The following is a 26,428-nucleotide window of genomic DNA, read 5'->3' as shown; positions in this document are numbered from 1 at the left end:
TTATATATTATAATAATATATATTATAGATTTAGCAATAGTGAATCTCAGTAGCAGTGGTCTTTACTGAGCACCCACTGGCGGAAATGCACTGTGCTAAACGCTTGGGAGAGTACAGCAGAAGCATGCGATGCGTTCTCCACCCACAAGAAATTTACAGTCTAAAAGGGGAGACGGACATAAAGGTATTGACAGATAGTGGAATCTGAATTAATAATAGAATGTACTTATCAATCAATCAATCGTATTTATTGAGTACCTGCTGTATGCTCAGTGTTGTACTAAGCGCCAGGGCAAGTACAACACAAGAGTTGGTTGACACGAGCCCTGCCCACAGTAAGCTTACAGAGGGAGATACAGACATCTATCTCACTGCCGACTGCTCTCCCAAATCCTTTTCCTGGCCTGGAACATCCTTCTTCTTCATATCTGACAGACAGGGATTCTCCCCATCTTCAAAGCCCATCTCCTCCAAGAGGCCTTCCCTGACTAAGCCCTCCTTTCCTCCTCTCTTTTTACATCCCCTACTGTTTGAGCGCTTCTTCCTCTTATGTGTAAATTCTTTTACTTTAGCCTCCCCCATTAGATTGTTAGCTCCTCGTGGGCCAGGACTAGTGCCTTCTTGGTAGAGTGGTCTGCATAGTAGGTACTCAATAAATAATAATAATAATGATAGTATTTGTTAAGTGCTTACTATGTGCCGAGCACTGTTCTAAGCGCTGAGCACTGCTCTAAGCGCTGATACTGTCAACTTGTTGCCAACTTGTACTTCCCAAGCGCTTAGTACAGTGCTCTGCACACAGTAAGCGCTCAATAAATACGATTGATTGATTGATTGATACTGTCAATTCATTGATTGAGGTGGCTACTGGATTACTACAACTCAGAATTTAGAACAGTACTTTGCACATAGTAAGCGCTTAACAAGTACCATTATTATTATTATTATTATTAATCATCATTATCTGTCTCCCCCTTCTAGACTGTGAGCCTGTTGTTGGGTAGGGACCGTCTTTATATGTTGCCAACTTGTACTTCCCAAGCGCTTAGTACAGTGCTCTGCACACAGTAAGCGCTCAATAAATATGAATGAATGGATGAATGAAATCATCCATCATCCGTGTCATGGTCACCGATTTTTTTATGGTGCTTGTTAAGTACTCACTATGTACCGGGCAACTGTACTAAGCGCCAAAGTAGATACAAGTTAATCAGGTTGCACACAGTCCATGTCCCACATGGGGTTCACAGTCTTAATCCCTTTTTTATCAATCAATCAATCAATCATATTTATTAAGCGCTTATTGTGTGCAGAGCACTGTACTAAGCGCTTGGGAAGTACAAGTTGGCAACATATAGAGACAGTCCCTACCCAACAGTGGGACAGATGAAGTAGTTGAGGCCCACAGAGTTTAAGTGACTTGCCCAAGGTCACACAGCAGACAAGTGGCAGAGTCAGAATTAGAACCCAGGTCCTCTGACTCCCAGGCGAAGCAATTTTCTGCCTCCCAATTCTAATGACAGGTGACTTTTGACACCAATATCCAATCATCAAGAATCTATTTCATGTCCTTTGGGTGTGCATTGCTAATGACATGTTGAGGGTAAGAAAAATATGATTACGTAATGCCTTGCTTTCTTTTAATACAGGAACTTTATGTTTCGTTCTGCAGTTCAAAGGTTCCCAACAATTCACTTCACTCCAGTAAGTATGTTTTAGGCAATTGCCAGCCTGCAATTAGAGGGTGTGTTTGCTTTGAAGAAAGTAAACAGTTTTCTCCTACATTTAAAGGACATTTTTTATACCCAGTTTAGCAGACAGGGCAATAATCGGCAACTCCAGCTGATGGAGAGCTTAGGATTTTAGCATCTCAAAAGCCAATTGAGGTAAACTATAGCAGAAAACAGCAGGGGCTGTTCCACAAACTAGGATGTTAAAGAATAAAGGGGGTGAGAAAAAATGAGGAAAAAAGTCTTACTTTTTGGCCTCTTGACTATGCCAATGACAGGGATACAGGAGAGGCGGCTAGAATCAATAAAACTGATGGATGCCCATCAGAACTGAGTGGCTTCCTCCCTTTTTTATGGTATTTTTTAAGCACTACTATGTGCCAAGGACTGTACTAAATAAATACGATTGATTGATTTTTCACGATGGGGAAGTGACCCGGGGATGGAGAGGAAGTCAGAAATGGGCCTGGCTGACAACCAGTGTCCTTCCCCTTTGTGCCCTCCTGATTCCAGGAAAAAGGGGCATCATTCCTTCATTCATTCATTCGTATTTATTGAGCGCTTACTCTGTGGGCACCATTCATTCCCGCAGAGAAGTGAAGTGACTTGCCCAAAGTCACACAGCTAAGCGCTCAATAAATACAATTGAATGAATGAATGAAAGTCACTTCACTGCTCTGAGCCTCAGTTCCCCCATCTGGAAAACGGGGATTAAGACTGTGAGCCCCACGGGGGACAACTTGATCACCTTATATTCCCCCCCAGCGCTTAGAACAGTGCTCCGCACATAGTAAGCGCTTAACAAATGCCATTATTATTATTATTATTATTAATATTATTACTAAGCCCTGGAGTAGATACAAGATAATGAGGTTGGACACGGTACCTGTCCCAGATGGGGCTCACAGTCTTAATCCCCACTTTAAAGATGAGGTAACTGAGGCCCAGAGAAGGGAAGTGACTTGTCCGAGGTCACACAGCAGACACGTGGCAGAGACAGGATTAGAACCCAGGTCCTTCTGACCCCCACGCCCATTTTTCCTCCAGCGGGGATGGCGTGGGGGCCGAGCCACGGGGACTGAGTTGGACTCAAACCGCCTCCTCCCCATTCCTTGCCTCACCGCCCCACCGACAGGGCCAAACTGGACGTCTGCCATTTTTCTGCACTGATGCATATTGATGATCAGAGTATTTGTCAAGCACTTACTGTGTGCCAGGCACTGTTCTAAGCACCATGGCAGATACAAGCTAATAGGGTTGGACGCCGTCCTTGTCTCACGTAGGGTTTACAGTCTAAATCCCCATTTTAGCCAGTCAGTCAGTCATATTTATTGAGCACTTATTGTGTGAAGAGCACCGTACTAAGCGCTTGGGAGAATACAATAGAATAATAATAATAATGGCATTTATTAAGCGCTTACTATGTGCACAGCACTGTTCTAAGCGCTGGGGAGGTTACAAGGTGATCAGGTTGTCCCACGTGGGACTCACAGTCCTAATCCCCATTTTACAGATGAGGGAACTGAGGCCCAGAGAAGCTAAGTGACTTGCCCAAAGTCACACAGCTGACAATTGGCGGAGCTGGGATTTGAACCCGTAACCTCTGACTCCAAAGCCCGGGCTCTTTCCACTGAGCCACAACAATATCAGACACATTCCCTGTCCACAATGAGCTTATGTGAGCCCACTGTTGGGTAGGGACTGTCTCTATATGTTGCCAACTTGTACTTCCCAAGCACTTAGTACAGTGCTCTGCACACAGTAAGCACTCAATAAATACGATTGATGAGGAGGAGGAGGAGGAGGAGGGAACTGAGACCCCAGGAAAGTGAAGACGGATGGCTTGGAATGATTAACCAGGCCTCTCGACAACTGTCTACCACCCCATTCCCGTCAGAACCAGATTCATTCATTCATTCAGTCAGTCATATTTATTGAGCACTTACTGTGTGTAGAGCACTGTACTACGTGCTTGGGAAGTACAAGTTGGCAACATCTAGAGACCGTCCCTACCTAACAACGGGCTAACAGACAACAAAACAAAACATGTGGACAGGTGTCAAGTCGTCAGAACAAATAGAATTAAAGCTAAATGCACATCATTAACTAAATAAATAGAATAGTAAATATGTACAAGTAAAATAAATAGAGTAATAAATCTGTACAGACATATATACAGATGGGTTGGGGCCCGGAGTCACTAAACGGCAAGCTCATTGTGGGCAGGGAATGTGTCTTGTTTATTCTTCTGTCGTCCTCTCCCAAGCGCTTAGCGCTGTGCTCTGCACACAGTAAGCGCTCAATAAGTACGAGTGAATGAATGAATAAACTCCTGGTCACATTTTTGACCAGGGTGAATGCGGTGTCACTCTCTTCTTCATCTAATATAAGAAATTAACAAGGCCAGGCCAACTCAAAGGAGCTCCAGTGCCTAAATATTTACCAGCTGCGCCTGGGTTGTTTAGTGTCCGTGAGCTGGCAGCCAGCTGCTTTTTGTAACCAGGCCGGATTAATTCCATTTTCCATGAGGGCTTCTAAGGCGGCAGCAAACGGCAATCCTCTGTGATTCGTCTCTGGAACCTAGGACTTGTTTAGGGAGGAATTCTTCCTTTGTCAATAGCGCAGGTGGAGAGGTGATTTAGTTATGAGTCAACGGCACGATTGAAACTCCAGCCCCTCCGAGAGAGAGCCCCGGTTTCGCAAACACCAGGTGGCCGGGGGGAAAGCAGCGTGGCCGGATAAAGCCCGGAAACGAGAGTGGAGAGGACGTGGGATTAGAAAGCCGAGGGAGCCTCAAGGAAGGAACAGGGGCCTAGAAGAGGCAGATGGAAAAATCCAGGACAAAAAGAGGAGACGCGAGGCGACTATGAGGCTCGAAGGGCCTGGCGTGTCTCGCGCGCGCGCTTTGAAGATTAAAAGCGAAAACGGAGACCTGCTTCCGTGCGCGTCCGCTGGGTATGCACCAAAGGACACATTACCAGGTCCTTTAGGGTCCAGCCATGCAGTCGGTGTAGTTGAAGAAGTAGTAATAATAATAATCATCATAACGGTATTTGTTAAGCACTTACTACGTACCAAGCACTGTTCTAAGCCCCGGGTTAGATACAAGGTGATCAGGTTGTCCCATGTGGGGCTCACAGTCTTCATCCCAATTTTACAGATAAGGGAACTGAGGCCCAGAGAGGTGAAGTGCCTTGCCCAAAGTCACCCAGCTGACAAGGGGCGGAGCCGGGATTAGAACCCATGACCTCTGACTCCCAAGCCCGGGCTGTTGCCACTGAGCCACGCTGCTTCTCTGATGAATAAGGGAGCAAGTCAGGGCGATGCCGAAGGGATTGGGAGAAGAAGAAAAGTGGGTTTAGTGGGGGAATCAATCAATCAATCAATTGTATTTATTGAGCGCTTACTATGTGCAGAGCACTGTACTAAGCGCTTGGGAAGTACAAATTGGCAACACATAGAGACAGTCCCTACCCAACAGTGGGCTCACAGTCTAAAAGGGGGAGACAGAGAACAGAACCAAACATACCAACAAAATAAAATAGGATAGAAATGTACAAGTAAAATAAATAGAGTAATAAATATGTACAACCATAAGGCCTCTTATCGTGCCTTCGATAAGGCTTTGAAGCAAGGGAGAGCGATGGTCTGTCAGACGTGAAGAGGGAAGGCGTTCCAGGCCGGAGGCAGGATGTAGATGAGAGGCCGGCGGCGAGAGAGACGAGTTCGAGTTTCAGGGAGAAGGTTAGCGTTAGAGGAGCGAAGGGTGGGGTCTGGCTTGTAGTAGGAAAGTAGCAAGTCCACCAGGCCCATGACCCAAACCTGCCCTTCCTTCCTTCCTTCATTCGTTCATTCAGTCGTATTTATTGAGTGCTTAGTGTGCGCAGAGCTCTGTACTAAGCACTTAATAATAATTATTATTATTATAGTATTTGTTAAGTGCTTACTGTGTGCCAGGCACTGTACTAAGCTGCTGCTTTTAGACTGTGAGCCCACTGTTGGGTAGGGACTGTCTCTATATGTTGCCAATTTGTACTTCCCAAGCGCTTAGTACAGTGCTCTGCACATAGTAAGCGCTGAATAAGTACGATTGATGATGATGATGATGGGATGGATAAGTCAGCTGTGTGACTTTGGGCAAGTCACTTAACTTCTCAGGGCCTCAGTTCCCTCATCTGTAAAATGTGTATTAAGACTGTGAGCCCCCCGTGGGACAACCTGATCACCTTGTAACCTCCCCAGTGCTTAGAACAGTGCTTTGCACGTAGTCAGCGCTTAATAAATGCCTTCATTATTATTATTATTATACAAGCAAATCAAGTTGGACACAGTCCCTGTCCTAAATAGGGCTCACCGTCTCAATCCCCATTTGACAGATGAGGTAACTGAGGCACAGGGAAGTGAAGCGACTTACCCAAAGTCACACAGCAGACAAGCGGCAGAGCCGGGATTAGAACTCGTGACCTTCTGGCTTCCAGGCCCAGGCTCTGTCCACTACACCACTTCTTCACAAGCGCGGCACATAATAAGCGCTCAATGAATACGATTGAATGAATGAATGAATTCTGTACACCGTCCCCGTTTGTTGGGTAGGGACTGTCTCTATATGTTGCCAACTTGTACTTCCCAAGCGCTTAGTACAGTGCTCTGCACACAGTAAGCACTCAATAAATATGATTGATTGATTGATTGATTTTTCTCCAGCTCCTCCACAGAACCCGCCGCTCCTCGGAGGGTGGGGAGAGCCTCATTTGTAAGAGTATCCTCTTCTCCCACTTGCTTCTCGGCCCGCTATCTTGTGTCGTGCTTGGACAAAGTTTCCTCCCCCTTATCTACCAAGAAGGGTGGCTGTCCGTATCTCGACCTTGTCACGGTGTCATTCCTCGGGCAGTTGTCCCCGGCTATAGCGAGGACCCTCTTGGCAACGACTGTCGTGGGTGTTCGGCTCGGCGACGATCGTGCTGAGCGTATGTTTGTGTGTACGTGTGTTGCGTGCGAGGTGTCCTCCCGGCTCCGGGATCGATGTTGTCAGTCGTGCGTGCAGGCCGGCTCAGCGATGATCCCGCTGACAGTGTGTGCACAGTGTGTGCATAGCGTCCTTCTGGCTCAGCGACGACCCACCCGGCGGTGATCGATGTCGGTGTTGAGTGTGCAGGCCGACCTCCCGGCTCGGTCACCGTCCCGCTGACAGCGCCAGTGTCCACGGGCCTGTGCGGCCGAGAAGTCGGAGGCGGGATCGAGAGAACGCAGGCCTGGGAGTCGGAAGGTCGTGAGTTCTAATCCTGGCTCTGCCGCTTGTCTGCTGTGTGGCCTTGGGCAAGCCACTTCACTTCTCTGTGCCTCAGTGACCTCATCTGTCAAGTGGGGATTAAGACTGTGAGCCCCAGGCGGGACAGGGACCGTGTCCGACCCAATTTACTTGTGTCCACTTCAGGGCTTAGTATAGTGCCTGACGCACAGTAAGCGCTTAAAAACCACAATTAATTCATTAATCAGTCCCTTCCACGCTGTACAAATGCCAGTGTTGCTCCTTGCCGCCCTGCCGTAGCTGCCATCTGCCGCCCTCGGGGCCGATTCGGACACTCACAAGCATCCCGGAGTTCGGAAAGAGCCGGCCCCTTCCCAATTGCCGCCCGCCGGTCCGGTCCATTGGCTTGGATCTCCTCACTGACGCCGTGTCTTCTTGGGGTGTGCTGTTTCGCTGACATTTTGCAGCTTCCTCTGCGGCCTCTTGTTCAGAGCCTCTCCTGTAGTTGAGCCTTCCCTCCCACACTGGGTTAGAAGGCGGTAGGCTTCACTATGAACCTAGAGGCCTCACTGATCCCAATCCCACCGAGATCATCAACAGCTACCAAGAAGTACACACACACTCTCTCCTTCTCCTGCTCTCTCTCTTGTTTTCTCCAGCTGCCCGGGCACCCACCCACCTGCTCTGTCCATTTGGTCCTCTCTCACGCTAGAACCACCCTCTGAGCCAGTGTCCCACAGGGCCCACACTGGCCTCTCTGATGGCGAGGCCTGGACCGGGGCCGCACCTAGAAGGGAATCGGTACCCTGGGCAGCAGCTCACTGGGCCGCCGGGATTCCCTGGGGTCTCTCGGGATCTCGGGAAGCAGACCATGGCCCTGAAGGCAGAAGGAAGGAGACTGGGGCACCTTTGGCTCCCACCCTAGGACACGGTGGGAGTCCCTCTCCCCCATCCTCTCCCGTTCCCCAACTGCAGACTTGCCAGCCCCGCTGTTCCTCAGACCAGGGGAGGGGACAGAACCGGGCCTGCTCCTCGAAAACCGACCCTTAAATTGTGGACAGGAATACCAGGGGAAGCGCAACTTGGGCCCGGGCCCCGGACCCCCAGGCCGGGCAGAGCCGCACCGGTGCCGTGGGCTTCCCGGATCGATTCGGTCGGACCCTTTGGGGAAACGAACATCGGCCCAGTGCCCAAAGAGCAGGCTTGACCTGAACGAGGAGCCGAGAATCGGAGTCTACTTGGAGAGACTGCGCATGCCCCCTCCCCTTCAGGATAGCTCTACTCAGATGTCCCACTGATGCTTCAAACCTAACCCATCCAAAGTAGAACTCCTCATCTTCCCACCCAAACCCTGTCTTCCTTCACCGTAGACGGCACCACCATCCTCCCTGGTTCACAAGCCCGTAACTTTGGCGTTATCCTCGCCTCATCTCTGTCATTCAACCCACACATTCAATCTGTCACCAAATCCCGTCGGTTCGACCTTCACGACGTTGCTAAAATCTGCCCTTTTCTTTCCATCCAAACTGGCGCGGCCCCGATCCAAGCCCTTATCCTCTCCCGCCTTGATTACCGCATCGGCCTCCTGGCTGACCTCCCTGCCTCCTTGCCTCTCCCCACTCTGGCTCATCCTGCGTTCTGCTGCCCGGATCGTTTTCCCACAAAACCAGTCTGACCACGTTTCCCCACTCCTGAAGAATCTCCAATGGTTACCATCGACCTCTGCTTCAAACAGAAACTCCGCACCATCAGCTTTAAAGCAGTCCATCAGCTAGCCCCCCCCCCACACCTTATTCCAGCCCTCACGCTTTGCTCTTCTAATGCCAACCTACTCACTGTATCTCGTTCTTATCTCGCCACCAAACCCTCGCCCATGCCCTCCCTCTTCACACCTGACAGATGATCACTCTCCCCATCTTTAAAGCCTTATTTTATTAGTATTTGTTAAGCATTTACTATGTGCCAGGCTCTGTACTATGCACCGGGGTAGATACAAGCTAATCGGGTTGGACGCAGTCCCTGTCCCACTTGGGACTGAGTCTCCGTCCCCATTTTGAAGACGAAGGAAATGGAGGCCCAGAGAAGTGAAGTGACTTGCCCAAAGTCACACAGCAGACAAGTGGCGTAGCCAGAATTAGAAACCAGGTCCTGCTGACTCAGGCCCATGCTCAGGTAGAATTTCACAGAGCGAATAATGCCCCGCCGACACCTCAAGCTGAACGTGCCCGAGACGGAATTTCTTATCTTGCCTCCTTCTCTGGTCCTCCTTTTCCTGCCTAAGTCGGCAACACTGCCTTCCCTTCATTAGTACTGTTATTAATCAATAGTACTTACTGAGCACTTACTGAGTGCAGAGCACTATTCTGAGCACTTTCATTCATTCAATCGTATTGAGCGCTTACTAGGTGCAGAGCACTGTACTAAGCGCTTGGGAAGTACAAGTTGGTGACATATAGAGACGGTCCCTACGCAACAACGGGCTCACAGCCTAGAGCACTTCTGTCCACAACCAGAAGAACACGCCCTCTAAAACTCCCTCTAAGCTCTACTTTTACCTTTGAGCTTGTTAAGAGAGTGGAACGTGTCTCCCAACTTTGTTGTGTTGTATTCTCTTCCAAGCAGGAAGCGCTCAATACATACCACTGATGGCTGGATTCATTCCTTCTATCGTATTTATTGAGCACTTACTGTGTGCAGAGCACTGTACTAAGCGCTCGGGAAGTACAAGTTGGCATCAACTTTTCACAGTGGCCCTGTCCCCGGATGGCTGAGGTGGTGAGTGAGTTGTCCATTATCGAGGCCACAGCCCCAGATGGGACTTTTTGCCACTTTTGTGGGAGCTGAGATTTGACAAATCCAATTTTCAAATCCCTGCCGAGCTTTGCATCTCTAAAAGGAAGTGGACTCGGTGGTGCTGGAAACTAGAAGCAGAAATAGGGAAGCAGCGTGGCTCAGAGGAAAGAGCCCGGGCTTTGGAGTCAGAGGTCATGGGTTCAAATCCCGGCTCTGCCACTCGTCAGCTGACAACGGGCAAGTCACTTCACTTCTCTGGGCCTCAGTGACCTCATCTGTAAAATGGAGATTAAGACTGTGAGCCCCCTGTGGGACAACCTGATCACCTTGTAATAATAATAATGATGGCGTTCATTAAGCGCTTACTATGTGTAAAGCACTGTTCTAAGCGCTGAGCCTCCCCAGCATAGTAAGCACTTAATTAATGCCATTATTCTTATTAAATAAGAAGCAGCGTGGCTTAGGGGATAGAGCTGGGGCCTGGGATGAGGTTACAGATGAGGTAACTGAGGCACATCTTTTAGACTGTGAGCCCACTGTTGGGTAGGGACTTTCTCTATATGTTGCCAATTTGTACTTCCCAAGCGCTTAGTACAGTGCTCTGCACATAGTAAGCGCTCAATAAATACGATTGATGATGATGATGATGAGACAGAAGGACTTGGGTTCTAATCCCCAACTACACTCCCCCTTTTCCTCAACTCCCCCTCCCCATCACCCTGACTCTCTCCCTCCGCTCTACCCTCCCCGTAACCCCACAGCACTTGTGCACATATGTACCTATTTATAATTCTATTTATATTAATGCCTGTTTACTTGTTTTGGCGTATATATATCTATAATTCTATTTATACTGATGCTATTGATGCCTGTTTACTTGTTTTGATGCCTGTCTCTCCCCTTCTAGACTGTGAGCCCATTGTGGGCTGGAATTGTCTCTCTTTATTGCTGAACTGTACTTTCCGAGCTCTTAGTACAGTGCTCTGCACGCAGTAAGCGCTCAGTAAATATGATTGAATGAATGAATGAATGAATGAATAATCCCAGCTCCACCACATATCTGCTCTGTGAACCTTGAGCAAGTCACTTCACTTCTCTGGGCCTCAGTTTGCTCATCTGTAAAATGGGGATTAAGAGTGTGAGCCCCATGGGGGACAGGGACTGTGTCCAAACTGATTAACTTGTGTCTACCCCAGCGCTTAGAACAGTGCTGGGCACATAGTAAGCACTTAACAGGTACCGTAATCATTAATGTTGTGCTAAATCCCCAGACTCAGGGGATCCTTTCCCTACCCGTGGGATTCAGCCTCAGATTCCGCTGAAATCAAAAGGGAGACTTTCCTTGGTTCGGCCCGTCTGGGAAACTCTGCAAGTCCAGTAGGATATAATTATAAACAGTTAAAAATACCCAAAGAAAAACAACCGGCAAGTTCTTCAGCAAGGGCCTCTGCCATCAAAATGTAAAAATTGTCCCAGCAGGGTAGGCAGAAATCTCAGGGAAGAAGCAGCCAGTGCCAGATGGAAATGGGGAGAAAGAAGTTAAGTTGCACATTCTGGGTTGTCGGATTTGACAGGAGAATCTGCCAACACCTAGTTATTATTGCGTCCTCCTGGATCTTAGCGTGTACGAGTGGAAACGGGATCGGAGTTAATTATCAGCTACCGGATTCCCTGGGCCCAAACTGCCTCCGAAGGAAAGCAGAACTGGGAAAATAGAGTCACTGAGGAAGTTGAGGGAGGGGACGCCAGTGAAGTCAAGTTTGTTAAACTGGAGGGAGACTCGTGATCGTAGGTGTCACCAAGAGTGGGCCGGGCGGGCTTGTAAAAGTCGTGTCGGGGTGGGGAGGAAGCGGGGTGACAGCATGTCCCCCTCACCCGGCCCCTCTGCTCCTGAGGGGGATGTGGAGAAGAGAAGCAGTGTGATTTAGTGGATAGAGCCCTGTCTTGGGAGTCAGAAAGACCTGGGTTCTAATCCCGGCTCCATCGCTTGTCTCTGGGTGACCTTAGACAAGTCACTTCACGTCCCTGGGCCTCAGTTACCTCATCTGTGAAGTGGGGATGAAGACTGTGAGCCCCATGTGATACAGGGACTGTATGCAACCCAATTTGCTTGTATCCACCCCAGCGCTTAGTAGAGCGGCTGGCACATAGGAAGTGTTTAACAAATACCATTATTATAATTATTCCCTGTTTCCGGGAAATGTCCTGTCTTTCTTCCAGAGAGAAGGCCCAGGACCAGGCTACTACAACTTGAAGGTGGAGAAGTGCCAACCCCTGACATCCTGCTTTCAGTCCAAAGTGCCCAGATTGCTGCCTATCTGTTCTGTGAGTCCCACCGAACCCGGAGCGGGGAGCCGGACCATTCCCGATCCGCCGGACCGGACCGGGGGGGACCCGGGAAGCGTGGGCCTCCCGGGAGCAGCAGGGAAGCCACAGGAAGCTGCTGTCTGATGAGGGTCGGAGGCAGACTGTCTGGTTTCTGCATCTGCACATTCATTCATTCATTCAATCGTATTTATTGAGCGCTTACTGTGTGCAGAGCACTGTACTAAGCGCTTGGGAAGTACAAGTTGGCAACAGATAGAGATGGTCCCTACCCAACTACGGGCTCACATCGCATCCCGAGAGCCGGCTGGGTACAGGGGAACGACCAGGCCATCTTCTCTTTATTATTATAATTTATTTTACTTGTACATATCTATTCTATTTATTTTATTTTGTTAGTATGTTTGGTTTTGTTCTCTGTCTCCCCCTTTTAGACTGTGAGCCCACTGTTGGGTAGGGACTGTCTCTATACGTTGCCAACTTGTACTTCCCAAGCGCTTAGTACAGTGCTCTGCACACAGTAAGTGCTCAATAAATACGATTGATTGATTCTCTCCCACACCAACGTGATGAGCACTGTGGCCTAGCGAATAGAGCTCGGGCCTCGGAGGCAGAAGGACCTGGGTTCTAATCCCAGCCCCGCCACGTGTCTGCTGTATGACCTTGGGCAAGTCACTTCACTCCTCCGGGCCTCAGTCCCCTCATCTGTAAAATGGGGATTAATAAAAAATTATAATCACGGCATTTGTTAGGAGGTTACTATGTGCCAGGGAGTGTACTGAGGGCTGGGGTAGAGGCAAGCAAATCGGGTGGGGCTCACAGTCTCGATCCCCATTTCACAGATGAGGTCACTGAGGCCCAGAGAAGTAAAGTGGCTCAGCGGAAAGAGCCCGGGCTTGGGAGTCAGAGGTCACGGGTTCAAATCCCGGCTCCACTGCTTGACATCTGTGTGACTTTGGGCAACTCACTTAACTTCTCTGTGCCTCAGTTACCTCATCTCTAAATGGGGATTAAGACTGTGAGCCCCACGTGGGACAACCTGATCATCTTGTATCCTCCCAAGCACTTAGAACAGTGCTTCGCATATGGTAGGTGCTTAACAAATGCCATCACTATTATTATTAAAGCGACTTGCCGAAGGTCACACAGCAGACAAGTGGCAGAGCCGGGATTAGAACCCATGACCTTCTGACCCTCAGGCCCGGGCTGTATCCGCTATGCCATGAATTAAGACTGTGAGCCCCATGTGGGGCATGGGACTGTGGCCAACAATTAACTTGTATCTCTTCCAGTGTTTAGAACAGTGCTTGGCACATAATAATAATGATGGTATTTGTTAAGCGCTTACTATGTGCAAAGCACTGTTCTAAGCACTGGGGGGATACAAGGTGATCAGGTTGTCCCACGTGGGGCTCACAGTTTTAATCCCCATTTTACAGACGAGGCAACTGGGGCCCAGAGAAGTTAAGTGACTTGCCCAGAGTCACACAGCTGACAAGTGGCGGAGGCGGGATTAGAACCCGCGACCTCTGACTCCCAAGCCCGGGCTCTTTCCACTGAGCCACGCGGCTTCCCTTAAGCGCTTAAGAAGTACCATCATTATCATTATTTTTACCAACTCGGTCCCTGCCCACTTGGCTGCAGCTCCATGTTCCAGACAGGGATGTGAGGAGCCGCGGCTGTATTTCCACGGCACGCAGACATACACGGTCTCATCATCATCATCATCAATCGTATTTATTGAGCGCTTACTATGTGCAGAGCACTGTACTAAGCGCTTGGGAAGTACAAATTGGCAACATATAGAGACAGTCCCTACCCAACAGTGGGCTCACAGTCTAAAAGGGGGGACAACAGTCTAAAAGGGGGGACAGTTCCGGAGTTCATCATCATCAATCGTATTTATTGAGCGCTTACTATGTGCAGAGCACTGTACTAAGCGCTTGGGAAGTACAAGTTGGCAACATATAGAGACAGTCCCTACCCAACAGTGGGCTCACAGTCTAAAAGGGGGAGACAGAGAACAAAACCAAACATACTAACAAAATAAAATAAATAGGATAGATATGTACAAGTAAAATAAATAAATAGAGTAATAACGGAACTGTTTGTCCTCGGCCTGGCCGGACTAACGCAGGGACTCCAGGGTTCCTGGCCCTGGCGGAAGCCAATCCCACCCCATCACCGACCCCGCTGTCATCCCTGACCTAATAATAATAATTGTGGTATTATAACGTATTTATTCTATTTTATTTTGTTAATATGTTTTGTTTTGTTCTCTGTCTCCCCCTTCTAGACCGTGAGCCCGCTGTTGGGTAGGGACCGTCTCTAGATGTTGCCAACTTGGACTTCCCAAGCGCTTAGTACAGTGCTCTGCACACAGTAGGTGCTCAATAAATACGATTGAATGAACAGTGCCAGGCACTGTACTAAGCACTGGGGTGCATACAGGCAAATGGGGTTGGACGCAGTCCCTGTCCCCCATGGGGCTCACAGCCTCTATCCTCATTGTACAGACGAGGTCACTGAGGCCCAGAGAAGTGAAGTGATCTGTCCAAGGTCACACAGCAGAGAAGGGGCGGAGCCGGGATTAGAACCCGCATCCTTCTGACTCCCGGGCCTGGGGTCTTTCCACGCTGACCTCGACGTCCCCTCCCTCCCCTGCCCCCCACCAGGCTCAGACACCACACTCCTCGTCTTTGAACCCACCCGACCTCCCGGGACGACTCCAAGTGGAAGGGCTTCTGCCTCAGTGGCCCTCCCGGCTCCAAATTTGGAAGGAAGGGAGGGCGGGAGAGAGGGAAGGAAAAAGGAAAGACTTTGGCTCGTTAGCTCTCAGTCGTACCCGTGCCCTGGAACGCCACGCCGCATTTACGGAGTAATTACAGGCCACCGTAAGCTAACTTTGGAACCCGACAAAGTCGCCTTATTGTAACCCCGGGCTGCTTCAGAAGGAAAAGCCACCCTCTAAATAACCACGATAATTGGGACCGATTTTCTTTATTGTTGCAATAAGGGACGGGAACCCTAATTACACGGTGGCTAATCGGAGCCGGGGAAGCGCGGAGACCAGGCCAACGAAAGGAAGGCCGCTTGGGAAAAGTGGCGCTGCTTAGTGGGAAGAGCCCGGGCCTGGGAGTGAGAGGACCTGGGTTCTCATCCCGGCTCCGTCGGGTGCTCACTGGGCAACAGATGCTGTATGCAAGGGTCTTTGCCCTCAGCCAAGGGCCTTGCCGGAGCTGGGGATGGTGAGAATCCTATCCCGTCTGGACTACTGCATCAGCCTTCTCTCTGATCTCCCATCCTCGTGTCTCTCTCCACTTCAATCCATACTTCATGCTGCTGCCCGGATTATCTTTGTCCAGAAACGCTCTGGGCATATCACTCCCCTCCTCAAAAATCTCCAGTGGCTACCAATCAATCTGCGCATCAGGCAGAAACTCCTCACCCTGAGCTTCAAGGCTGTTCATCCCCTCGCCCCCTCCTACCTCACCTCCCTTCTGTCCTTCTCCAGCCCAGCCCGCACCCTCCGCTCCTCCGCCACTGATCTCCTCACCGTACCTCGCTCTCGCCTGTCCCGCCATCGACCCCCAGCCCACGTCCTCCCCCGGGCCTGGAATGCCCCCAATCCCTCTGCCCATCCGCCAAGCTAGCTCTCTTCCTCCCTTCAAGGCCCTGCTGAGAGCTCACCTCCTCCAGGAGGCCTTCCCAGACTGAGCCCCTTCCTTCCTCTCCCCCTCGTCCCCCTCTCCATCCCCCCATCTTACCTCCCTCCCATCCCCACAGCACCTGTATATATGTATATATGTTTGTACATATTTTTTTACTCTATTTATTTATTTATTTAATTTATTTGTACATATCTATTCTATTTATTTTATTTTGTTAGTATGTTTGGTCTTTGTCTCCCCCTTTTAGACTGTGAGCCCACTGTTGGGTAGGGACTGTCTCTATATGTTGCCAATTTGTACTTCCCAAGCGCTTAGTACAGTGCTCTGCACACAGTAAGCGCTCAATAAATACAATTGAATGAATGAATGAGAATGGGCATGGGGCTGGGGGGGGGGGTCACCAGTCGGGGCCGGGGCTTTAGGGGCAGAACTACTGGTTGGCGAGGGAGCTGTACCCTGAAATCACTCTCCCCTTTTCCCCCCAGTCACTGGCCGGGTCTCTGTCCCTTCGTTCCCAGTATGACCCAGTAGGGACTCAGTGGGACAGGGTCCCCAGAGCCCCACCCCAGGAGACAAGACGGCCTTCCGGCCCGGCAGGCTCGCAGAGGGTATGGACTGGGGCCATTCCCCCGCCTCTGTCCCCACCACACATCCCGGTGACAACTCTTCTGTAAAATGGAATTAAGACATGAAACGTGTCCAGTTTAATCCATTTGCATCTACCTCAGAGCTGAGTACAGTGTTTGGCCCACCGTAAACACTAAACAGAAAACATGCGCCCTAGGACAAGATGGGAATGTGGACTGCCATTTCCAGACGAGGGAAGCCAGCTGGAATGTCCACTGATCATGAAGTCCATCATCATCATCATCATCATCAATCGTATTTATTGAGCGCTTACTATGTGCAGAGCACTGTACTAAGCGCTTGGGAAGTACAAATTGGCAACATATAGAGACGGTCCCTACCCAACAGTGGGCTCACAGTCTAAAAGGGGGAAAAGTCCAGAGCCCCCATAAATAGGAAAGACCATCCGCATCCAGAACTCTCTTCCTCTCTTCCCCTCGTCCCCCTCTCCATCCCCCCATCTTACCTCCTTCCCTTCCCCACAGCACCTGTATATATGTATATATGTTTGTACATATTTATTACTCTATTTATTTATTTATTTTACTTGTACATATCTGTTCTATTTATTTTATTTTGTTAGTATGTTTGGTTTTGTTCTCTGTCTCCCCCTATTAGACTGTGAGCCCACTGTTGGGTAGGGGCTGTCTCCATATGTTATGAACTTGTACTTCCCAAGCGCTTAGTACAGTGCTCTGCACACAGTAAGCGCTCAATACAATTGATTGATTGACTGATTGATTCAAAACTCTCTTCGTCTCCCAGACTGAGCCCCCCTTTTCCCTCCCCTCCTCCTTCTCCTCTCCCCATCGCCCCCCTCTCACCTCGCTCCTACCCCCTTCCTCTCACCACAGCTCTTGAATATATTTCTACATATTTATTACTCTATTTCATTTGTACATACTATATTTATTTTATTAATGATGCGTATATAGCTACAATTCTATTTATTCTAAGGGTATTGAAGCCTGTCTACTTGTTTCGTTGTCTGTCTCCCCCTTCTAGACTGTGAGCCCGTTGTTGGGTAGGGACCGTCTCTATACATTGCAGCGTGGCTCAGTGGAAAGAGCACGGGCTTTGGAGTCAGAGGTCATGGGTCCGAATCCCGACTCCACCACGTCTGCTGTGTGACTGGGGCAAGTCACTTAACTTCTCCGAGCCTCAGTTCCCTCATCTGTAAAATGGGGATTAAGACTGTGAGCCCCACGTGGGACAACTTGATCACTTTGTATGCCCCCCCAGCTTAGAACAGTGCTCTGCACATAGTAAGTGCTTAACAAATGCCATCATTATTATTATGTTGCCGATTTGTACTTCCCAAGTGCTCAGTACAGTGCTTTGCACACAGGAAGTGCTCAATAAATACAGTTGAATGAATGACCATCCCACACGCGTTGGCCACGACCGGCCAGCGAGAGGGGCCGTGGAAGGGGGTACTTCTCGGGGCGCCGACCGTGTCCCTCTGACTTGCAGAAAACCCCGGGGCCGGGCACCTACTCCCCCACCAGACAAGTGCCCAAGCAGCCCCCGAGCATCGCCAAGATGGGGCGGGAGCACAGCCTTTTCTTCAACAACACCTTCGACTTTTAAGGTAAGGGCACCGAGCCGGAGATGGGGGCAAATCCACCGTCCGTGGGGGCAGAGGGAAACGAGACCCCGCGCCTCTGCCACGAAATCCGCTACCTCTCCTTGGGAAGGGCATCAGTCTATGTGGGCGCCCAAACTCCCCCGGGACCTCCTAATCTTGGCCCTGTGGGTCCAGAATCGGGCTCTCTTCCCCACCCTTCCTTCATGACGGCTGCCTGGCCAGAATGGTCCCTGAACTTCCTAATCTTTTTGGTTTTTCGTACCTGTTAAGCACTTAAACTGGGGTAGATACAAAGTAATCAGTTCAAACACCGTCCCTGTCCCACATGGGGCTCACGGTCTTAATCCCCATTAATCCCCCTTGTAACCTCCCCAGCGCTTAGAACAGTGCTTTGCACATAGTAAGCGCTTAATAAATGCCATTATTCATCATCATCATCATCAATCGTATTTATTGAGCGCTTACCATGTGCAGAGCACTGGACTAAGCACTTGGGAAGTACAAATTGGCAACATACGGAGACAGTCCCTACCCAACAGTGGGCTCACAGTCTAAAAGGGGGAGACAGAGAACAAAACCAAACATACTAACAAAATAAAATAGAATAGATATGTAAAAATATGGAACGCTTCATTATTATTATTTTACAAATGAGGGAACTGAGGCACAGAGAAGTGAAGTGACTTGCCCAGGGTCCCAGAGCAGATATGGGGCGAAGCCGAGATGAGAACCCAGGCCCTCAGACCCCCAGGCCCGGCTTCTTTCCACTAGGCCATGCTGCTTCCCAATCCCTAGGGAGGTGTCTAGGCCTGGCTCTGCCACTTGTTTTGCTGTGTGACCTTGGGCAAGTCACTTCACTTCTCCGGGCCTCAGTTACCTCATTTGCACAATGGGGGTTGAGACTGTGAGCCCCGCGTGGGACAGGGACTGCGTCCAACTCGAGTTGCTTGGCAGTCCAGTGTGTAAAAAGCGCTTAACAAATACCGTTATTATTATTATTATGTCTCTGGGGTTTCGGGCTCTGAATTCATAATCCGGTGGAACTGTTAGACCTGTGAAGCCCTTCAGGGAACAATCGCCACCTCCCTCAGCTGCGGGCACCCCAGCTCCGCCGGGTCTCTGACCCAAGAGGGATGCAGTGCTCAGTAAGCGCTCAATAAATACGACAATGAATGAATGAAATGCAGTTCTCACCTCCCAGTGGGCACCAGGCTCATGGAGGAGGGAAGAGAAGGGGAGTTGGGAGGGCAGATCCAAGGAGTGTGCCCAAGACCCCAGAGAGGCAGTGCTCTCTGGCCAACTCCAACCCCTCTTGGAGCTGGGAAGGCCCCGAGGCTGGAATTCTGTTGGGCAGTGGGCAAACCGGGAAGGCTGGGTGAGGGTCCGCAGGGATCCCTGGCCTGTTCAGGACTCTGCTAGCAGAAGCTGAGTAGCCTAGTGGCTAGCGCGCCCGGGCCTGGGAGCCAGAAGGACCTGGGTCATCATCATCATCATGATTAATCGTATTTATTGAGCACTTACTATGTGCAGAGCACTGTACTAAGCGCTTGGGAAGTACAAATTGGCAACATCTAGAGACAGTCCCTACCCAACAGTGGGCTCACAGTCTAAAAGGGGGAGACAGAGAACAAAACCAAACATACTAACAAAATAAAATAAATAGAATAGATATGTACAAATAAAATAAATAGAGTAATAAATAAATAGAGTAATATTTATTACTCTATTTATTACGGGTCCTACTCCCGGCTCTGCCACTCGTCTGCTGGGTGACCTTGGGCAAGTCACTTCGCTCCTCTGGGCCTCAGTTTCCTCACCTGTAAAGTGGGGATGAGGACCGTGAGTCCCACGTGGGACACGGACTGCGTCCAACCTGATTACTTTGTATCCACCCCGGCGCTTAGAACAGTGTCTGGCACATAGTAAGCGCTTAACAAATACCGTAAAAAAAAAAAAAGGAAGGCTGAGGTGGCAAGTGGCTTTCCTGCTTCTTGAGTGGGGAACGGGGAGTAACCCCCATCATCATCATCATCATCATCAATCGTATTTATTGAGCGCTTACTGTGTGCAGAGCACTGTACTAAGCGCTTGGGAAGTACAAGTTGGCAACATATAGAGACAGTCCCTACCCAACAGTGGGCTCACAGTCTAAAAGGGGGAGACAGAGAACAAAACCAAACATACTAACAAAATAAAATAAATAGAATAGATATGGACAAGTAAAATAGAGTAACAAATATGTACAAACATCTATACATATATACAGGTGCAGTGGGGAAGGGAAGGAGGTAAGATGGGGGGGATGGAGAGGGGGACGAGGGGGAGAGGAAGGAAGGGGCTCAGTCTGGGAAGGCCTCCTGGAGTAGGTGAGCTCTCAGTAGGGCCTTGAAGGGAGGAAGTGAGCCCACAAATCCAGGCTTTGGACTTTAGCATTTGAACAATAATTCCCTGGACTAGGTGCTGGGATTGGGACCCCCTGGATCAGGGGGGTTGGGGCGGGGAAGGGATTCTTGGAAAAATCTTTGGCCTGACCAGGTGCCTTGGATTGGGCAGATTATTCCCTGTGGCTCTAATGGCCTCTTGTTTTCCCAGCTGCCAGCCGTGCTCTGGCGATGCCCCCAGCTTGTGGCCGGCAGTGACTCCTGATTCCCCTTCCGAGTCGTTTTTCCCCATGGAGTTCCAAGCCTTTAGTTTCCGCGCCCTCCCTCCCTCCCGGGACGGTTATGATAAATCCAAGCGCTTAGTACAGTGCTCTGCACATAGTAAGCGCTCAATAAATACGATTGATGATGATAAACCTGAACTCTACCCTCCAGCTTGCCAGCCGCCCCGCCCAACCCGGGCTCTTCCGCCAGCCGGATGTCCTGTGACCTCCCGTGCCCTGCAGGGAGAAGTTGCCCCTTCAAACCAGATCGACGGAAACGCAGATGCCAAGGCAGAGGGGCGAGGGCTGGCCTTCCCCTGCCAGGCCAACTCAACTGGGGAGCTTCCCCGGCCCCCCCCCCGAACACCGGACCCCTACTAGCGATGATGACGTGGCCTCCTTGTTACCCTCTTTGCCCATTTTTTGGTCACCCCAACATAAAGCGAAGTTCCACGGCCGCACCCTGTCTCCATTTATAGGGCTGGAGACCAGAGCTCTGAGCTTTGGGCGTGGAGGGCTTGGGCCTGGTCTGCGGTTGGGTAGCGATGCGTCCCGATGCAGACTCCTCACCATCTGAGATAATAATAATAATGATAATAAGGGTATTTGTTAAGCGCTTACTATGTACAAAGCACTGTTTTAAGCGCAGAGGTGTAGAACGCAGTATTAAGTGCTTAGGAGAGTACAACTGAGTTGGTAGACATGTTCCCTGCCCACAGTGAGCTTCTAGCAGTACAGAGCAGCGATAAGATTTGCTGCCCCTTAAATTTTGCCATCCCATCCATAGACCATGGCCTCCTTCTTTATTCCTGGGGACTCTGGGAGCCTGCGTGATAGCAGGGGGTGGCAGCTTAAAGCCTCCTCCAATCAATCAATCAATCATATTTATTGAGCGCTTACTGTGTGCAGAGCACTGTACTAAGCACTTGGGAAGTACAAGTTGGCAACATATAGAGACGGTCCCTACCCAACAGTGGGCTCACAGTCTAGAAGGGGGATCTACTTAGTTTTAGATCACTGAGGGTCCTCCACGGAGCACGATCTTAGAAGCAGCGTGGCTCAGTGGCAAGAGCCCGGGCTTTGGAGTCAGAGGTCATGGGTTCAAATCCCGGCTCCGCCGACTGTCAGCTGTGTGACGTTGGGCAAGTCACAACTTCTCTGGGCCTCAGTTACTTCCTCTGTAAAATGGGGATTAAGACTGTGAGCCCCGCGTGGGACAACCTGATCACCTTGTAACCTCCCCAGCGCTTAGAACAGTGCTTTGCACGTAGTAAGTGCTTAATAAATGCCATCATTATTATTATTATTAGAAGGACGGCTGGGTCCGCCAATTCGGTGCTCCCCAAGGTGGCAGGGAAGAAGCTGCTGAGTTGGGGGGAGGCCTCCGAGTCGGGGTGAGGCCACCGAGTTGGGGAGAGGCCACGGTGGGAAGCGGCGTGGCCCGGTGGCTAGAGCCCAGGCCTGGGGAGTCAGAGGCCCTGGGTTCTAATCCCGGATCCGCCACTTGTCTGCTGCGCGTGACCTTGGCCCAGTCCCTTCACTTTTCTGGGCCTCGGGGACTTCATCTGTAAAATGGGGATGAAGCCCGTGAGCTCCGTGAGGGACAAGGACTGCGTCCAACCTGATTAGCTTGTATTCACCCCGGCGCTTAGAGCAGTGCCTGCCACATAGTAAGCGCTTAACAAATACCACAGAAAGGAAAGAGGAAGTCGAACTTTAAGGCCGGATTCCCTGTGTGGCAGAAACCTGGAAGGGGAGGTGGGGGATGTCATCAGGCCCTGTGGTCCCCCACCTCGACTGGCTGGTGGGCTGGGGGCATTTTTAGAGGGCTGCCCTCCCCTCGCCCCACAGCCTCATCACCTCGCCCCAGGCTCTCTCCCCCGCATCCCACCGCTCTCGCTTCGGCAAGATGCACCTGAAGGTTGCTCTCTTCATCCCAGAGCCTCTCCGTTCTGCACGCCGGAAACCCTAGGCGCCTCATAAATATGCATCAAGTCCCGGGCCGGTTTATCGGAGCGATGAAATGCAACCAGAGAGAGCAGCCTCATCAATAAAGAAAAACCCGGAAAACTGAGCCGGCCCTGGGTGCCCTGGCCCTCCCGCCCCAGGGTCACCCCAGGGCAGCTCCCGATGGGACCCCACTGCTCTCCCAAGCGCTTAGTACAGTGCCCTGCTCACGGTAAGCGCTCGATAAATACAATTGAATGGACGAATGAGTGACAGGGGTCGATGCCCAGGCGGTCAGGCTGAACCAGGCAGGGTCGCACACAGCCGGGAGGCCTGGGGTTCACAGGATCCACCCTTGGGCCAAGCCCTCCATGATTTCCTTTGCTAAGGGAATGGGAGCGAGCCACCTGTCGCAGGGCCCTTGAGTGACCAAGGCTGGCTATTGTTAATGTTTGCTCTGGCACCCAACGCTCATTTTAGGGCTCCGGTCTCGGATTCCCTCTCTTCCTCCCTCCCCCTAGTCGAAGGGGCACCTGACTGAGGGGGAAAGAAGGCTGAGGCCGGCCTTTCTCTGTGGCCCGTGGCTCTCTGAGGCGGCCATCTCCTGGCTAAGTGGGCTCTTGGAGGAAAGGAGCAGCTTTGAGCAGGGATGACGGCTGCCCTGGAGTCCCCTGATGCCCCAAGGCAGGGTCCCCGGGGCCAGGGGAGAAGCTGAGGGTTGGAATGCCCCCAATCCCTCTGCCCATCCGCCAAGCTTGCTCTCTTCCTCCCTTCAAGGCCCTACTGAGAGCTCACCTCCTCCAGGAGGCCTTCCCAGACTGAGCCCCTTCCTTCCTCTCCCCCTCGTCCCCCTCTCCATCCCCACCATCTTACCTCCTTCCCTTCCCCACAGCACCTGTATATATGTTTGTACATATTTATTACTCCATTTATTTTACTTGTACACATCTATTCTATTTATTTTATTTTGTTAGTATGCCTGGTTTTGTCTCCCCCTTTTAGACTGTGAGCCCACTGTTGGGTAGGGACTATCTCTCTATATTGCCAATTTGTACTTCCCAAGCGCTTAGTACAGTGCTCTGCACACAGTAAGTGCTCAATAAATACGCTTGATGATGACGGACACTGCCACAACGAAGGCCAGATTGGGGCTGGTTAGGAAAGGAGGAAGGGGGACCGTCAAGCTGGGAGTCTGGGGTGGGCAGAGCCCTGGTTCTGGGCCCTGGGGTGCGCAGAGCGCTGTACTGAGCATTTGGGAGCATAAAATAAAAAGTATAAGGCATATGGTTTCTGCCTAAATACAGAGATCCAAATGGTAACAGCCCAAGTCAGCCAACAACGAGCAGAGCCGCCGATGTCTACCTACCGGCTGGCGGTGACCGAGGAGATCAGCGGATGAGAGGCGGGCGTGGTGGGGCAGTTTTGTTCCGGTCGGGGGGTTTCCAGGCTAAGAAGTAGGCCGGTGGACACTGGGCTGGAGACAGGAGAGTCAACTAGAGGACCATCCCGTTAGGAGAAGCCCAGTTTCTTGGGACAAAAGGCTCAACCTCCATCAACCTCTTCCCAGCTAATGGTTAGTTTGTGCGGAGTGAAGCAGCCGTCTAGGGAGGTGGAACGGGAGCAGGAGAGAACAGAGAGGTTGTGCAGGGAACGTGTCTGCTACATTGTTGTGTCGTACTCCCCCAGGTGCTTAGTAGAGCCCCCCCGCCCACGGTAAGTGCTCAATGAATAGCATTGATTGATTGAAAGGCCGCAGCTGAGACAGGGCCTCATTTCAGACCAGTGTTCCAGGCAGCTGGGGGGCAACGGGAGAGGGGTGAGGCCGGAGGCAGGGAGGCCAGCATGGAGGCTGATGTAATTGCCTGGATGACGGAGGGTCAGGCCAGGAAGACACGTGTCCCAAGGAGGGGGAGGGAGACCCCACTGTGAACGTGGTGGAAAGATGGAGGAGAGTTGAAATTGCCCCTGAGGCTGGGGGCGTGTGTGTGTTGGGGGGGTTATAATAATAATAATAATAATGATGGCATGTATTAAATGCTTACTATGTGCAAAGCACTGTGGAGGTTACAAGGTGATCAGGTTGTCTCACAGGGGGCTCAGGCTGGTGGGAAAGGCTATGGGTGTGTGTGTGTGTGTGTGTTGGGGGGGTTATAATAATAATAATGATGATGGCATTTATTAAGTGCTTACTATGTGCAAAGCACTGTGGAGGTTACAAGGTGATCAGGTTGTCTCATGGGGGGCTCAGGCTGGTGGGAAAGGCTATGGGTGTGTGTTGGGGGGTTATAATAATAATAATGATGATGGCATTTATTAAGTGCTTACTACGTGCAAAGCACTGTGGAGGTTACAAGGTGATCAGGTTGTCTCACGGGGGGCTCAGGCTGGTGGGAAAGGCTATGGGTGTGTGTGTGTTGGGGGGGTTATAATAATAATAATGATGGCATTTATTAAGTGCTTACTATGTGCAAAGCACTGTGGAGGTTACAAGGTGATCGGGTTGTCTCACGGGGGGCTCACAGTCTTCATCCCCATTTTACAGATGAGGTAACTGAGGCCCAGTGAAGTGACTTACCCAAAGTCACCCACCCAGCTGACAACTGGCAGAGTGGGGATTTGAACCCATGACCTCTGACTCCAAAGCCCCGGCTCTTTCCACCGAGCCACGCTGCGTTAAGAAGGGAGATGGATTGGTTCAATCACACTGCCGGGAGAAGGGGGGCGGTTCCTGGGAGAGGGAGGGGTATGTGGTTCGTTCATTCATTCATTCATTCATTCAATCGTATTTATTGAGCGCTTACTGTGTGCAGAGCACTGTACTAAGCGCTTGGGAAGTACAAGTTGGTTCTAAAGAAGCATCGTGGCTCAGTGGAAAGAGCCTGGGCTGGGGAGTCGGAGGTCATGGGTTCAAATCTCCCCTCCGCCGCTTGTCAGCTGTGTGACTTTGGGCGAGTCACTTCACTTCTCTGGGCCTCCGTTCCCTCATCTGTAAAAGGGGATTAAGACTGTGAGCCCCACATGGGACAAGCTGATGACCTTGTATCTACCCCAGTGCTTAGAACAGTGCTTGGCATTCATTCATTCAATCGTATTTATTGAGCGCTTACTGTGTGCAGAGCACTGTACTAAGCGCTTGGGAAGGACAAGTTGGCAACATATAGAGACGGTCCCTACTCAACAGTGGGCTCACAGTCTAGAAGGGGGAAAGTGCTTAGCAGATGCCATCATTATTATTATTATTAAAGGACTTTCTGCGATCCAGCCTCCTTGAAGGGGTTGGGTTCCAGGGATTTGGGTCCGGGGTGGGCACTGGTTGAGGGTGGCAGCCAAGGTAATAATAATTATTGTGGCATTTATTAAGTGCTTACTATGTGCCAGGCACTGGATTCAGCACTGGGTGGATACTGGGCAGCCAGTGAGCCCGTTGTTGGGTAGGGACCGTCTCCGTATGTTGCCAACTTGTACTTCCCAAGCGCTTAGTACAGTGCTCTGCACACAATAAGCGCTCAATAAATACAATTGAATGAATGAACAAGCAAATCGGGTTGGACACAGTCAGCAAGGCATTCGATCCCACCCTGGAGGAGGGGAAAGAGGTAAGAATTCCACTCATTCCCTTGGCACATAACTCACTGACTGGTGGAAAGGGGAGAGGAGGAGGAGGAGGAGGAGGGAGAGAAGAAGGGAGGGCCAGAGAGAGGTAGAGGACTCTGCCCAAGGAGAAGAGTCCCACAATTTCAAGTTTGGGACTCTGTCCACCTGCCCTGGGGGACATCCCTCCTCTCCCCACCGCCCCAGAAAAGCACAGCAGAGACAGACACACGCGCCAAAGATTCAAACCAAGAGAAGGCGACT

General features: G+C 50.7%; 1 protein-coding gene across 1 annotated transcript in view; it reads left to right on the top strand.

Annotated features, from left to right (window-relative positions):
• STPG4 (sperm-tail PG-rich repeat containing 4) overlaps positions 1-21,078 on the top strand; it is a 32,814-nt gene extending 11,736 nt beyond the window's left edge. The window contains exons 5-8 of the mRNA XM_038751582.1: positions 1,650-1,704; positions 11,992-12,096; positions 17,868-17,985; positions 20,799-21,078. Coding sequence (XP_038607510.1) covers positions 1,650-1,704; positions 11,992-12,096; positions 17,868-17,984 — 277 coding nt within the window. The 3' untranslated portion in view covers position 17,985; positions 20,799-21,078. The remainder of the gene's footprint in view (positions 1-1,649; positions 1,705-11,991; positions 12,097-17,867; positions 17,986-20,798) is intronic.
• Positions 21,079-26,428: the final 5,350 nt, after the last annotated feature.

Source organism: Tachyglossus aculeatus, chromosome 9 (assembly GCF_015852505.1).
Source record: "Tachyglossus aculeatus isolate mTacAcu1 chromosome 9, mTacAcu1.pri, whole genome shotgun sequence".
In the NCBI taxonomy this organism is placed as follows: Eukaryota; Metazoa; Chordata; class Mammalia; order Monotremata; family Tachyglossidae; genus Tachyglossus; species Tachyglossus aculeatus.
The sequence above is the reverse complement of the archived record's forward strand: the minus strand, read 5'-3'. Positions and strand labels throughout refer to the sequence as shown.